Source organism: Odontesthes bonariensis, unplaced genomic scaffold, assembly GCF_027942865.1.
Source record: "Odontesthes bonariensis isolate fOdoBon6 unplaced genomic scaffold, fOdoBon6.hap1 scaffold_270, whole genome shotgun sequence".
NCBI classification, from domain to species: Eukaryota; Metazoa; Chordata; class Actinopteri; order Atheriniformes; family Atherinopsidae; genus Odontesthes; species Odontesthes bonariensis.
This window is the reverse complement of record NW_027457478.1, coordinates 1-15,402: the sequence shown is the minus strand read 5'-3', so window position 1 is coordinate 15,402 and position 15,402 is coordinate 1. Positions and strand designations below refer to the sequence as shown.

The following is a 15,402-nucleotide window of genomic DNA, read 5'->3' as shown; positions in this document are numbered from 1 at the left end:
GTTATGATATATTGTAGGAATTATCAGGTTCAGAGAAATAATTTAATTAGAAAGCTTAGTAGGATGAAAATGAAATTAGATATAGTAGATTTATTGCAAAAAGAATCAGGAAACAGATGTTATCAGGAAATTTTTTATTATTTAAAACGGTGTAGGTTATATAATAGAATATAGTATAGATAAAGTATATAAATGAGGGTATATGAGTAGGGAGTATGTAAAAGTGTAGGCATAAATAGATATATGGGTGTATAGATGAGTGTTGACGTATAGGTATATATATAGGTGTGTGAATATATATATATGTATGTATATATATATATATATATATATATATATATATATATATATATATATATATATATATATATATATATATATATATATATATATATATATTGAACGGGTATATATTAATATAGGGATATAGATAAATGTCATGTGATCCACACTCCATATCAGTAGGTGGCGGTAATGCTACTAAAAGTTGTTTGCCAACCGCCAATATAAAATCCGAAAGAGAGAGAGAGAGGACCTCTGGGCCGGAACTCCACCCTGTGACCCCGGAAGCAAACACCGCAGCCGGCCGCCAGTTTTCTCTGTGTGGGACTCAGCTGCTGGACGGTGTGTTAGCGTGTCTGAGGTGAATCTCTGAGTGTGAGCAGCAACAATGTCTTCAGTTCAGCATCTGAGAGAGTTTATCAGCCAGCGACTAACTGCTGCCGCCGAAGAAATATTCTCAGAGTTTGAGAAAACCATCGTCCAGTACGAGGAAGAGGTCGGCCGTCAGCGCAGACTGCTGGATATCAGCTGGAAACCGCAAATAAAGCTCCACAGAGTGGGTAAGTAAGGCTGTGTGGAGGAACAGGGCTGCGGCTCTGAGCTCCGCTCCGGTTCTGTTGGCCTTTAACGGGCCTCATCCTGAATCCACTTTCTGTTAGCCTGAACGGCTTTTACGTCCTCCGCTCGAGGCCTGCCGTGATAATCACGAGCATTTAAAAAAAAAAAATAAAAAATCAACATTGAGATCGCGATTATTCACAAATTTAATTGAAAAATAAAGTTTTTATTCCACTTCTCTGTACGGATGCAGTCTCCACGCATAACTCAGCTCATGTTACGGACCTGTGGTCCAGCTAGGGTTGCCACCTTTCAGAAATGAAAATAAGGGAGGCCCACCATGGCTCGTCTGGGCTATGACCACCACCGCCGACTCCTTTGGCCACTGCTCGCAGCAGTAATATGTTATTTTTGTGCCAGTGTCTTTAGTACAGTGGTGATTTAAGAAAAAAAAAAGCAACTTGATTGATACTTAAAGCTTGAAATGCTTTATTACCAATAAACACATTCTCTTATAAAGTGCAGTTAATTAAATCTTAAATTAAATCTGTGTGGAGTGTGGAACAATGAACTTTTAAATGATGAAAAAACTTAATATAACTTTTTAAGTGCAAAACCATATGAACCTCAAGGACATTTTTACTTGAAAAACTTAAAAAAAACAGAACAAAAAAAAACAACAAAAACATTTGTAAACTTTATATATATATATATATATATATATATATATATATATGTATATACATATATGTTTTCTCCGAACAAATGTATTTATTTACTGTTCCATACCTTATCAGTCTCAGCAGATGATTGGGGAATGAAGAACTGTGCCACTGAGGCTTGGTTCTGCATTCTTATGTGTCTGCAGTGTTGCTCTCCTGATGCATGTTGCCTGATATCAGACAGCCCACCGTGAGCCACAGAAAACACTCGCCGACACGTTTTACAATTAGCTTTATACTCATCGTCGAGTGTAGTGGACATTATTAAAAATGCGGGTTTTGTCGTGTGTGTGTGTGTGTGTGTGTGTGTGTGTGTGTGTGTGTGTGTGTCTCTAAGCAACTGTGAGTGACAGCACCGCGCGCAGGGAGCCACTCACAGAGGAGCCACTCACAGAGGAGCCACTCACAGAGGAGCGCAGCCGGGGGGCGGGGCTTTGTGTGGATGCGTGTGGGACAGACAAGTGTATTGGACATTTGTGAAAATACGGAACAAATCGCATCCCGTATTGGTTCAATACGGGACGCAACATTTTGTTGCCAAATAAGGGACGATTCCGTATTTCAAGGGACGGGTGGCAACCCGAGGTCCAGCAGAAGCAAGTAGGGATGTCGAAATTTAAAAAAAGTCTTGACCGACCACTGAGCCTCATTAGTCGATTAAAGTCGGTCACCGAAAATTCTATAAGTGCCATTTATGATATCTGTGTCCTGTCGCGCGTCTTTCTCTGCCGCGTGGAACAAGTTACGCCCCAATTTTAGACTGGTTAGGCTCCCACCACACAATCAATGTTAGTTCGTGCCCTTGGTATTATACATTTTCCCCAATCATTGACCACTAGTTCTAGGCGTACTTGTGGAGGAATAAGGGTTTTGGGTAGAAAAATAATTGCTGTGCCTGCGCAGACACGCACAGCCACACATTACGCGCAACGGCGCCCTTCCAGTCACTGTACTTTTTAAACACGAATCAAACGCGGCACCGAACTCGGGCTGTTAAAAGCCCCCGTTACAAAGTCACAAACAGAGAACGGTGCATTTGGCGGTGTTACAGGAAAGTAGGTTAACCAATGACTTCGTTAAAAATAAAACTTACCGAATGCCAACAGCCTCTGTGGCGTAGCCTATGCTGCACAAAATCCTTTGCAATAAGTTCCTGTCGTCATGACATTTAAGTACAGATGAATATATCACAAGTCGGCTAAGTTAGTCTTGTGTCTTTTGCCATTACAATGTTACAATTATCATTATGTTGTAGTCCACACGCAGCCACATTGGCTTTATTTAGGTTAATAGTGGCGATTTTTGTTTTTTTTTTTTTTTTTTTTAACTGCGCAGACAGGACCCGTCATGTAGGCTACGGCGTACAAGTTGCAACCGGTGTAAGAGAGGACCTCTGAGGAGGGCGCTACGTGAGCTCTGCTGCGGTTGTTCTTCCATCGTGGGATGGCTCATGCTCACATAACATTTCTAAAGATATAGTGAGTTTTTGTTCTGTTTCTTTTTAAACCGACGGCAGAAAAATTCTTACCGGACGACGTTGATTCGGTCAACCATCGGTCATACGGTCATCGGTTAACATCTCTAGAAGCAAGCAGCCGGACATCTGACGGTGTGACACATCCGGCTGCAGCTGCATCTTAAAGCTCCAGTTTTCTTTCAGTTTTTTCTTTACACAATCTGATGGAGCTTCTGCTACCTTGTATGGTCCCGTCCACAGAGGAGAGGACTAGTTACGTTAGTTGGCTTTATTCAATTGTTTCTCATATTCACACCAGTGTTCATGCTGTGGTAAAACAGGGTATGGACAGGGCATCTTCTCCCTGTCCAGGCTTCATGTGGGACAACCTGACAGCATTCATGGTGGCATCTGGAGTAAATCTCGGGTTAAATAACATCATAGGGAGAGCTTCAGCCCAAGTTAACTGTGTGTCTGCATAGATTTTGTTGGGCTCTCACCAAGCTGCTCTCTGCTCACTGTTTTTAAATGCGCCAGAAAAACAAACCTTGACTTGTCTTGTGATGACATTTTTTCAGATGGTTTTCCAATTAAAGGAGCAAATCTCCTAAACGCTCTGCTTGTGTGTTTGATTTTAGCTCTTTAAGAGAGCTGTTAAATCTTATTTCAGCAATAATTTGAATGAATGTCTTGGTTCAAACACTGTGTTTGTCCTGGATTTATTTTGGACATTTTATTGTTTCTTATCTCATAACTGCAATTTTTGCATTGTAAAGCTGTTTTCAGTTTATCTAAATCAAATCAAATTTATTTGTTGCACATTCCATGTACAAAACAATTCAAAGTGCTTCACATAAAATAAAAGCATAGCTGCCAACGATTTTGGCGAAGCAGATACGATTTCCAGGCCCTAATTACGGCGCTACGCTTGACTTGAATATCCTACGCATTACCCAACAAAGATGCACAGGCACCCTGAGGCTTTTTACCTTTACCCATTGAAATACAATGTTTTATGTGTGTGTGTATATATATATATATATATATATATATACACACCGTATTTTCCGCGCCATAAGGCGCACTTAAAAGCTTATAATTTTCTCAAAAAACAAAAGTGCGCCTTATAACCCGGAGCGCTTTATATATGGATTTATTCTTGTTAGCTTACGGACCCCGAAGCGATTTTGTGTGGTACACGGCGCTCTGTCAAATTGTTTTAGTAAGACTTTGGTAAACTAAGCCGCACCGCAGCATTACGGCTACAGTAGTCATGAGCGTAGCGGAGTAAAATATATGTGATTCACCATAATAATAACAAAATTGAACAGTGGGTTATTGAACAGAGAGCAGCGGGTAAGAAGCGTCTCTACAGTCTCTATTCGACTGAAGGCAACAGCGTTAGCACGGGACATGAATATAAGTGTAAACAGGGCGTTCAAAGTTAAACTGCGAGCTGCGTGGGAGCAGTGGATGACAGAAGGCGAACACACATTCACCAAGGGAGGGAGACAGCGCCGGGCGACTTTCGCTATATCTGCCAATGGATCGTGGATGCCTGGGCTAAGGTATCAGTCTCAACTGTGGTCCGAGCTTTCACGAAGGCCGTGTTCAGTCGATTTGTGCTACTTGTTGAGAATTGCTACTTTGTGGTTTGCGCATGCGCCGAGCCAATTTTATAAGTTTCGTGTTTGAATCATCACTGAACTGCCAGGTAACAGCAACGGCACTGTTTTGTTTCGCTTTATGCGCCTTATAGCCCGGTGCGCTTTATAAATGAAAAAAGATCGAAAATAGACCATGCATTGACAGTGCGCTTTATAATCCAGTGCGCTCTATAGTCTAGGAAAATACGGTATATATATATACATGTATGTATGTGTATATATATTATATATATTATATATATATATATATATATATATATATGTGTGTATATACATATGTGTGTGCAGAAAAGGTTATCAAGAGAAGACGAAAAGTGGGTGTGGTTTAACACTTTGCACGCCACAGCTGGATCTTATCGTATGTGCTGACAGTTGCAGAGTCCATCACTCGGACCAGAATGGAGCAGAACCAGAAGCAGAACCAGGAGCTGAACCTTGAGCAGGAGCAGAACCAGGAGCAGAACCTTGGGCAGAACCAGGAGCTGAACCTTGAGCAGAACCAGGAGCTGAACCTTGAGCAGAACCAGGAGCAGAACCAGGAGCAGAACCAGGAGCTGAAGGAGGAGCAGAACCTTGAGCAGAACCAGGAGCTGAACCTTGAGCTGAACTTTGAGCTGAAGGAGGAGCAGAACCAGGAGCAGAACCAGGAGCTGAAGCAGGAGCAGAAGCAGGAGCAGAACCCGGAGCTGAACCCCTCCACCAGGAAACGAGCCCGCTCATCCTTTGGGTCCACCGGGCCACAGGTCAGTGTGGAGGAGGTTTTTATTTTATTCTTATTTATTTGGTTAGGACTCTGCACATTAATCAACATCTCAGCAAAGCATCCATGTAAATATGCCGGAGTTAGCACAGTTGCTATATTTCATCCGTTGTCTCAGGCAGGTATCATAAAAACATACAGACAATACACCATGACAAAAAACTAAAGAACAAACCAAACAGAAAATCTTTAGAAAGATTCACATCAAAGTTAAAGGGATAGTTCGCCTCTCCTGACATGAAGCTGTATGACATCCCATATCAGCAACATCATTTATGAACATCTTCTTACCCCCTGCTGCATCCTGTGAGCAGAGTTCCAGGCCTCGTTTTGGTGTTGATGAAAGTAGTCCGGCTAGTTTGCTAAGGTCCCGAAAATAAAGCGTTTTGCTTCTCAAAACAATATGCGTTCAAAGAGTAATACATTTGCATCACAAAATCCTCCTCCAGAAAAAGTCAGAACTCACATCGCTTGGCTCTATTCTCTCCCTTCGTATCACTGCCTGCTGTGTAAACCGTGCAGACCGAAGTGCAGCCCGAGCACTCCCCTGCTTCCGAGCAGCAAACACCGTAACAGCTGCAGCTATCGCTAGGTGGCTGTTAGCATTGATATGAAGGGAGGCAAAAATAGTGGACGTCATTGAGGGATACTCCATCATACTTAGCTGCCTTCCCTCTAATTTTTCATGTGTCTGGGCAAACACACCAGCTCCCTGAGCAGTGTTGAATCACTGTGACAAAAGTAAAGAGATCATTCTCATAGGTGACTTTAACATAAACTGGGATGATAAAAAGGGAAGAACAAACCTCAAGGGAGCAATGGATAAACATAATTTGGAGCAACTCATTGAGAAGCCGACCAGAGTAACAAAAAACTCTCAAACGAGAATAGATATCCTGTTTACCAACAGGCCAGATAGAATAAACAAGACTTTTAACTTCTTAAATGGTATATCTGACCACAATATTATCTTCTTTTCTAGAAAGCTCACAAAGCAGAGGCTAGCACGGTTGCACGGGGCACCTGCCTCCAAATGTCATCCCGAGGAGGCAGGTGCCCCACCTCAATGAAGCATTGTCAAGGATAAACTGGGAGGAAGCATTATCCTCAGAAAAAATAGAAACCAACAATGACTCCTTCACTAATAAACTAAAAGAGGTTATGTTTTTGTTCACCAGCAAGGGAGGTCGCAGAGCAAAGAAAGAGAAAAATCTACCATGGCTGGACCAGACTACAGAAATCTACTTAGGGACAGAGATGTATTACTTAAACAATACCTGAAAACTGGTCTTACCACAGACAGGTTGAAATTCACCTATGCCCGTAACAAAGTAGTGCATAATATGAGAAAAGCCAAAGCAAACTTCTTTGTTTCCATCATAGAAAGTACTAAAGGCAATGGGAAAAAAACATGGCAAATTCTAAACAAATTACTAGGCAGGTATAATATACAAGAGAGCAAAGCTAGAACTAGAAGTAAACAATGATGTGGTTAAGGATCCAGCTGTGGTGGCAAATACTTTTAATGATATTTTATAGATAGTGTAACTGACATCACAAGGCTATTTAGTCCCTCCACCATTCAACCTCGTGAGATCAATGAAAATCATCCTATTTTCCAGCTTGAAAACATAACTGAGATGGAGGTAAAAAAGATAATTGCAGCCCTTAACAATTCTAAAGCTAAGGATATTCATGGTATCGACACCAACTTTGTTAAAACTCATATGGATGTCTTAGCAAAGCCTATCTCCCTCTTGGTTAACCAATCACTCAATGAAAAAGTGGTTCCAACTTCCTGGAAGACGGCCTCAGTATTACCCATTTTCAAAGCTGGGTCCAAAACACAGGTAGCCAATTATCGGCCCATTAGCCTCCTACCGATTGTCTCTAAGGTTGCAGAGAAGTGGGTAGCAACTCAGCTAATCAATCATCTTGATAAAGGATTTACCCCACTCCGCAGAATGCAGTTTTGCTTCCGGGCCAATCACTCCACTGAGACGGCGAACTGTTTTTTCATTGAAAATGTAAAACTGTTATTGGATAAGAACCCCTGTGTAGGAGCTGTGTTCTTGGATCTCAGGAAAGCGTTTGATACTGTCAACCATCAGGTACTCTTAAACAAACTCACTCATTTTAACCTTTCTGCTGATGCTGTTTCATGGTTTCAGTCATATATGTCAGGTAGAACGCAGTGTGTTAGGATTGATGATGCTAAGTCTTGCTATCGAGATAGTCTTGTTGGAGTTCCACAGGGCTCAATTCTGGGGCCTTTGTTATTTTCCATGTACATTAATTTCCCAGATGTCTGCCCGGAAATTAATGTCTTGATGTATGCTGGTGATGCTGTGATTTACACTCAGGGAAAGGATGCTATGTCAACAGCAGATAAGCTAACCAATGCATTAACCAGGGTGCAAAGCTGGCTACGCAATTCTTGTTTAATGTTGAATGAGAAAAAAACTGTGCACATGCTGTTCTCCAAAAAAGGAACAAGTCATAATATACCACCAATGTCTCACAGCAAAATGTCTAAATGCAAAGCCCATAACAAACACACAAGTCATACCACTGACCCACCAATGTCTCCAAATGAACATGCTGTCTTTTTGGACGGAGTGGAATTGGAGACAGTAACTGAATTCAAGTATCTTGGGGTGATACTGGACTCCAATCTTAGTTTTAAGAAACACACCAAGAAGGTTACCAGCACTTTAAAATTCAATATACAAAATTTTAAACAAATCAGACCTTTTATTACAAATGCAGCTGCAAATGCCTACCTGGACTGTATGATTTTATCCCATATTGAATACTGTTTTACATCCTGGATGTTTGGGGGTATCACCACTCTTAAACCAATTAAACAATTATACAAGAAAACCTAGCCATAAAGGTCTACGATCGGAAACCCCAGTCTTCCCATCACTGCCCAATTCTAAAAAAGCACTACTTATTAACCTTTGAGAATCTCAGAACATTCAAAAGCACCTGTCTCATCTATAGATCTCTGAACGGGCTGGCACCACCGCCCCTGGGTAACTTAATTAAACAGAAAAACAGGGTGATAATGACAAGATCAGCCACCAGGGGGGACTGTGAGGTACAGTTTAGGAGAACGGCATTTGCACAGAAGGTCCTATCAGTCTTTGGTTGCTCTATATGGAACACAGTTCCGTTGGCCATAAGGGAAAATTCAACGTATGTAGCTTTTAAGAAACAACTAAAAACATGGCTTACAGATAACCAGGACTGTAAACATGAAGGGTAGTTTTAGTTTTAGTTTTATCAAGTGATATGGAATGTTGTACATTTTATTTTCTTGTTTCCTGTTTTTATCTTTGTCTTGTCTTGATTTTAGTGTGAACAGCAGGACTACAGATGGAAATTAGCCTTGGAGCTAAATCTGGCATATTTACATTTTATGTTTATTAATATGCAGAGTCCTGTCACAAATAAACAAATAACTAACTGAGCACACTGAGGAGCACTGTGAGCAGCATCAGATGTGCACGCTGTGGCCACACACCTGTATCACACCTGTTCAACACCTTGGATCATAGCCAGTTACATGGCTTATTAAAAGAATCAAATCACAGCAGCAATTTCCATTAGTTTACTTTTAATAAAAGCGATTTGGCCCACTTAAAATGAAAAAGACAAAAATCTTGTTGTTCATGAGATGTGTTATCTGTCTCTGTCTCTACGAAGCTGACAACGTCGTCAAGTTTCGGAAGATGTTCTTCTTTTGTAATTTCATAGTTCTTATTTAACCATTTGGCCCTGAGGTCTGATGGTAGCTTGCCAATGATCTCAACCAATGTGTGGCGACCACTGAGCTCTTCCTCACACTTCATGGCAACAAGCGTATCCTCACAGCCTCTCAGTTGGTCTGCGAAGTCTCTGAGTTGCACATTGTCTCTTATCTCCTTAAAGTTAAAAACCTTTCCTACCCAAGCTTGTGAGATGGAATGAGGATTTCTGAATCTTGTTCTTAGTCGCTCAAGTGCCTCCTTGCTACCCGCACTAGGATTGGGGTTGTATAAGCAGTGACTTATGGCCTCTCGAGCCTTTCCTTTGGTGTACTGGTGTAGACAAGTTAACCATTGTGGTGAAAAGCCTCATGAACTTCCAATACTGGAGGGGGGTCTCCATCAAACTTGACCATATCCCTTGGTGGGAGCCTAAGAGAGTCTACTTGGACTTGATACTGCTGCCTTAAACTCTAGCAATTGGGATATTGAATCCCTAGATATTGGTGAAAGTGACGGTTTAGTCATTGCAGGGATCCTGCCAGCTCTCGGTGTAGAATAGAAATCTGCAGTCAGGGCTTGCTTCTTTTGTTCATTGCGTAGCATCTGTGCATCTAGCTCGGCCTTGTAATGCATTCGCAGGAGTTCCAGTTCAAACTCCTCTTTGTTGCGTTGAAGCAGCACTTCAAAGTTTTCCTGTTCCCTCTTTCGCAGAGCTTGTAGCATCTCTAGCTCTCCTGACACAGAATTTTCATCATTTGTGTCGGCTTGAGGTTCATTGACTAAATCATTTTGGTTTGTGACGTCTAACTCCTCATCAACATCTGGCTGATCGTCAGCTCCATCTTTCACTTCATGCAGCCAGGCTAGAGCCTCATGACGCACATCATGAACGCTCATCAAGATAAGCTTCTCATAGGCATCAAACTCTTCTTTATCAATGTCATCAGTGAGTCTATCATGATAACATCTGTGTGTTTCTTGAAGTTGTGTGAGGGCTAGGTCGAGGCTTTCCAATGCTGCTTTCTTTTTTTTTTTTAATAATTTTTTTTTAATGAAATTCAGAAACAAACATTCACATCCGGTACATGTGCATATATCTTGCATCTCGTCTGTCCTAAATGCCAAAGTGGTATTTTTGTTTTATGTCTAAACGATTAAAAAAAAAAAGAAAGAACCAAACAACAACAAAAACACACAAGAATATGTACAAAGTGGGGAGTGATCCTTTTTATATGGCATAGTTATTGATTTGTAAAAATAAAATCAGGCCTATGGGGCATGACATAGTTGACCCAGTTTTCCCAGTATGAGGTGAATTTCTCCAGTTTAAAATGAACAAATGCTGTTATTCTCTCCATTTTATAAATGTCCATTGTGATGTCCATTCAGATGTTGACAGTTGGGCTCTCTTGTGATAGCCATTTCCTGGTAATATTCATTTTGCAAGCCATTAGCAGGTGCTTATCTCTTTTCAGCCATCCCTCAGGTATGTGTCCGAAAAACATAGTCTTAATGTCGAGGGGTATTTCGCATTTGATGATGTCCTGTAGGGCGTTGTGTATCTTTTTCCAATAGTCCTTCATGACCGGGCAGTCCCAGAAAATGTGATAATGGTTTGCATTTTGATTTCCACAGTTCCTCCAGCAGACTGAGGAGTTATTGTCATAGTGAGATTTCCGGGAGGGTGTAATAAAGCACCTAATCAGGCTTTTCCAGCCAAACTCCCTCCACTTCTGTGAGCTGGTACACATCCATTGATACCTCCATATTGTTGTCCATTCTTCTTCAGATATAATTATTCATCCTTCCTACTCCCATTTTGTTTTAATATATGAAGTTGAATGTGATTTCAAATTCGACAGACTCTTATATAAACATGAAACAGTTCTATCAATAGTTTCTGAATTATAGGCTTTTGTAAACAGTTCAATCAAACATGTGCTAATCTTTGTTACATTTTTCATCTTCGTATCAACATAGTGCCGCAGCTGCAGATATCCATAGAAGTCTTGTTTTTCTAATAAATGTGTCCATTTAAGCGTTTCAAAACTGAGCATTTTTCCATCTTTCATTACCCTGCATAAGGCTGTTATACCCTTAGCTGTCCAATCTTTGAATCTAGAGTCCAATTAATTAGGTGTAAACTCTGAGTCATAGGCGCACCATTTAAGAACTGTAATATCACTCTCGAGTTTATGTTCCTTTATGATAGTTTTCCATGTCTTAAGGGTCCATTTCACCCATGGGTTATCAATGTTATTTATGTGGGTTTGTAGGTTATTATCAGCTAAGATTGCTTGTATGGGAGTAAAGGGTATTAATTCCTCAATGTTTTTCCATTGAGCAGTATATGACGGGTTGCACCAGCATATCACTGCTCTCATCTGCGCTGCAAAATAATAATTTCTAAAATAGGGTAAGCCCCATCCTCCATCTTGTTTAGCCAGCTGTAAAGTTTTGAGGCGAACCCTTGGTCTTTTACCTTGCCATATAGACCTGGATAGCATTTTGTCCCACTCGTTAAATTGGTTTTGGTTAATCTCTATTGATAGGGTCTGAAATAGATATAAAAATCTTGGTAATATATTCATTTTAATAGAGTCAATTCTCGAACTAAGGCTGAAGAAAGGAATTAAGTTCCATCTTTCTATGTCATCCTTTATTATTATTTTATGTATGGGTAGATAATTGTGTTCTGATAATTTTGTAAGATCTTTTGGTAGGTTGATGCCTAAGTACTTAAGAGACTCTGTTTGCCATGCCAAGGGGTAACTACTTTTGATTTCTCCTGGTGGGCTATAATTATATGAGAGTAACTGAGTTTTACTTATATTGACTTTATATCCTGAAAATTGACCGTACTGTTCAAATGATTGCATCAATTTAGGCAGAGAGTATGTTGGGTGCCCAAGATAGACCAAAATGTCGTCTGCATAACAGGCCAATTTATATTCCGTCCCTTTAATAGTGATTCCTTTGATGTCTTCATTTTGTCTAATATACTGAGCTAGTGGCTCCAAATATAATGCAAAGAGTAGTGGTGACTAGTGATGGCAAAATGAGGCTTTGTGAACCAATGAGGCTTTCCAACCCAAAGGTTCGCCAAAAGGTTCATTACCCGAAGCCTCATTGAAACGGTCTCTCTAGTGACACCTGCTGTGCAAAAGGAATATATGACAGACTAAATTAACCCAGAGTTAGAGCATCCTGCAATATAAAATAAACAATTGTTGTCACTGTGTCTCAATGAAAATAAATGTGTGAAAACTGCATATATGGAAATATTATTGAGTGCTATGGTGTTGATAACTCAAATGAAATATATCAATGATGTACACTGACTACAGTGCTTATGGAACTGGGAGTATGAAAGTGCTTATGGGACCGGGAGTCAGGAATAAACTGTAACAGAGCAGTATGGGCAACAAGACAAATATAAGTTATTGGTTTTTATTTTAAAAAATGTGTGTCAATAACGTTGCGGTTTAATATGCCCAGAAGAAAAAAGAGCGACAACAACTACCGATAACTATGTTCTTCTCTCGAAAAAACACACACTGCACCGCGGGCTTTAGAAGAAAAAAAACGCTGAGTCAGGATGCAGCGGCTCAGTCAGAAGAGCAGTGAAATACACGCGAGTCACTATTTGTCCTACTGTAGCCTACTTTGTATTTTTTTTTCATAATCATTTTTCATTTCCTCCCGTTCTAATCCAATGACTCGGGTCGCGGTGCTGATCTCCGCAATTTGAAGCCTTCAGTTCGTATTGATGATTCAAATTATTATTTTACAGTAGGCCTACAGTAGTTATTTGTAAAAAAAAATAAAGGTTACTACTTCACGGATTTCGCCTATCACGGGTTCTTTTTGGAACGTAAACCCCGCGAAAAACGAGGGTTCATATCCTATATAACTATTCTAACACTATTCTAACCTAATTACGATATATTCTAATGCAGTATAATAATAATAATAGATGATATGACTGATATAATAACTGAACTTAACCACTAACTCTGATACAACCAACGCACACTCTACCTCTCACCAATACCAAACGCCAACTCAAAACCCTCGAAGTGCCGCGAGGTTCAAACCCTTTTTATGCGATAGTGACGCTCAAAATGAATCAGTGACGTGTACACTGAATCCGAGGCCTCGTTTGTCATCAGTCACGTGATTTTTATGGAAACGATACAAGCCTCGAACCAACGCTTCATCTGGCTCGCCCCTTTTTGCTCGACACATGCTCCGAGGCCTCGCTTCAAACGCCACATCACTAGTGGTGACCAAGCGCAGCCCTGTCTGGAGCCCCTTTCTAGCGTAAAGCTATTTGATAAATATCCGTTGATTTTAATCCTGGCAGTAGGGTTGTCATATAGTGCCTGTATGGTTTTAATAATTGTATTGTGGAAGCCAAATCTATATAGGACTCTGTAGAGAAAATTCCAGTTGACCGAGTCGAAGGCCTTTTCAGCGTCTACGCTTATCACAACAGCTTTAATTTAATTTTTTTGTATATGGTCCATAATATGTAGTGTCTTTCGTATATTGTCTTGTGTTTGGCGTTGGTGTATAAAACCTGTTTGATCGTTACGTATCAACGTTGGTAGAAACTCTTCTAATCGTCTGGCCATGATAGAGGTAAATAGTTTATAGTCTACATTAAGAATAGAGATTGGCCTAAAAGATCCACACTCCATTTTATCCCTGCCTTCTTTTGGTATGGCTGAAATTATTGCCTCCTTCCAGCTGGGTGGCGTTTGTGCCTTTTTTTTAAAGCCCAGTTCAATGTTGGAAGTAAAATAAGGATTAGTTCTTTTTTAAATTCCTTGTACCACTCTGCCGTGTAACCATCAGATCCTGGTGACTTGCTTAATTTAAGCCTACTAATTGCAGCTTTTAGTTCTTCTTCAGTTATATCCGCAGTCATTATTTCATTTTGTTCTCCATCTAGAGTGGGTAAATCTAGGGGATTCAGGAAGTTGTCAATTTGGGTTACACTCCTACCTGGGACTTCAGAATATAGGGTTTTATAGAACACTTCAAAAGCTTCCTGAATTTCATTTTGTTTATTTTTATCACTTTTGTTCTTGGATGCCTAATTTTATGAATAGTATTTTCCGCTATCTTTTTTTTCAATTTCCACGCCAATACTTTCATAGATTTAGATCCACTTTCATAGTGTCTGTGTTTCAGAAACATTAAGTTTTTCTTGATTTCTTGTGTGGTCAGACTATTAATTTCGTTCCTGATGTTTATAATTTCTCTTAATGTATCCTGTGCCAGATCCAATTTATGTTTTCTTTCTAGTTCTTTTAGCTTGTTTTTTAAATCCTCTAATTTTATATTCCTATTTCTTTTCCTAAATGTAGGTATTGCTATAATTTTCCCTCTTAGAACAGCCTTCAAAGTATCCCATAACATGGGAGGTGAGACCTGTCGTTGAACTCTAAGAAGAGACTAATTTCCGATTTAATTTGTGCCTTAAAAGACGGATCATTCAGCAGGCTTGAGTTCAATTTCCATGTGTTATTTTTTGACCGCAGGTTAAAATCAACAGATAAGTATATTGGTGCATGGTCACTTACATTTATTGTCCCGATTCCACATGTATATATTTTATCTTTATCCTTCCCGAATGTTATGAAATAGTCTATTCTTGTATAGATAGAGTGAGGAGCAGAATAGTGAGTGTAATCCCTTCTGTTAGGGAAAAAGTCTCGCCATATGTCAATTAATCCCACCTCTTCAAAAAGTGTGTTTACTTTCTTATATAGGGACTTCATATCACGTGTTTTTCTACTAGACGAGTCTAGCTTTGGCTGTAGATGTATATTTAAATCCCCTCCACAGACCAAAAGGCCTTCTGTTTCCGCTACCATAATATAAGTGATTTTTTTGGAAGAAACTAATATCACTCCCTGGGGGTGCATAGATGTTCAATAGGGTGATTGGATTCCCATCTATCTTTCCCCTGACTAAAATAAATCTGCCCTGCTTATCCCCCATTTCGAATACTTTTTCAAAGTTTAGCTTGTTTGAGATGTCCTCTCCTATGTCCTGATTTGTATGAAGAAAAAAACAGATTAGTGAAGCCCATTCTCTTTAATTTGACATGTTCCTTATCTGTCAAGTGGGTCTCCTGTAAATAAACTATATGGGCTTGTTCTGTCCTAATTTTAGATAGGATTTTACTGCG

The 15,402-nt window shown here is 40.0% G+C and overlaps 1 protein-coding gene across 1 annotated transcript; it reads left to right on the top strand.

Moving 5' to 3' along the window:
* The first annotated feature begins 573 nt into the window (after positions 1–573).
* Positions 574–6,515, top strand: LOC142376385 (uncharacterized). Its single transcript, XM_075459930.1, has 3 exons — positions 574–842; positions 5,058–5,412; positions 6,428–6,515. The coding sequence occupies exons 1-3, from the start codon at positions 671–673 to the stop codon at positions 6,513–6,515; spliced, it is 615 nt and encodes a 204-aa protein (XP_075316045.1). The 5' UTR covers positions 574–670.
* The last annotated feature ends 8,887 nt before the right edge of the window (positions 6,516–15,402 follow it).

Bases quoted from the DNA above. Each gene is read 5' to 3' on its own strand.
- LOC142376385 (XM_075459930.1), top strand. From the start codon at position 671: ATGTCTTCAGTTCAGCATCTGAGAGAGTTTATCAGCCAGCGACTAACT. The intron at 843-5,057 runs GTAAGTAAGGCT...ATGTGCTGACAG, and splicing joins AATAAAGCTCCACAGAGTGG to TTGCAGAGTCCATCACTCGG. The intron at 5,413-6,427 runs GTCCACCGGGCC...CTTCTTTTCTAG, and splicing joins CGAGCCCGCTCATCCTTTGG to AAAGCTCACAAAGCAGAGGC.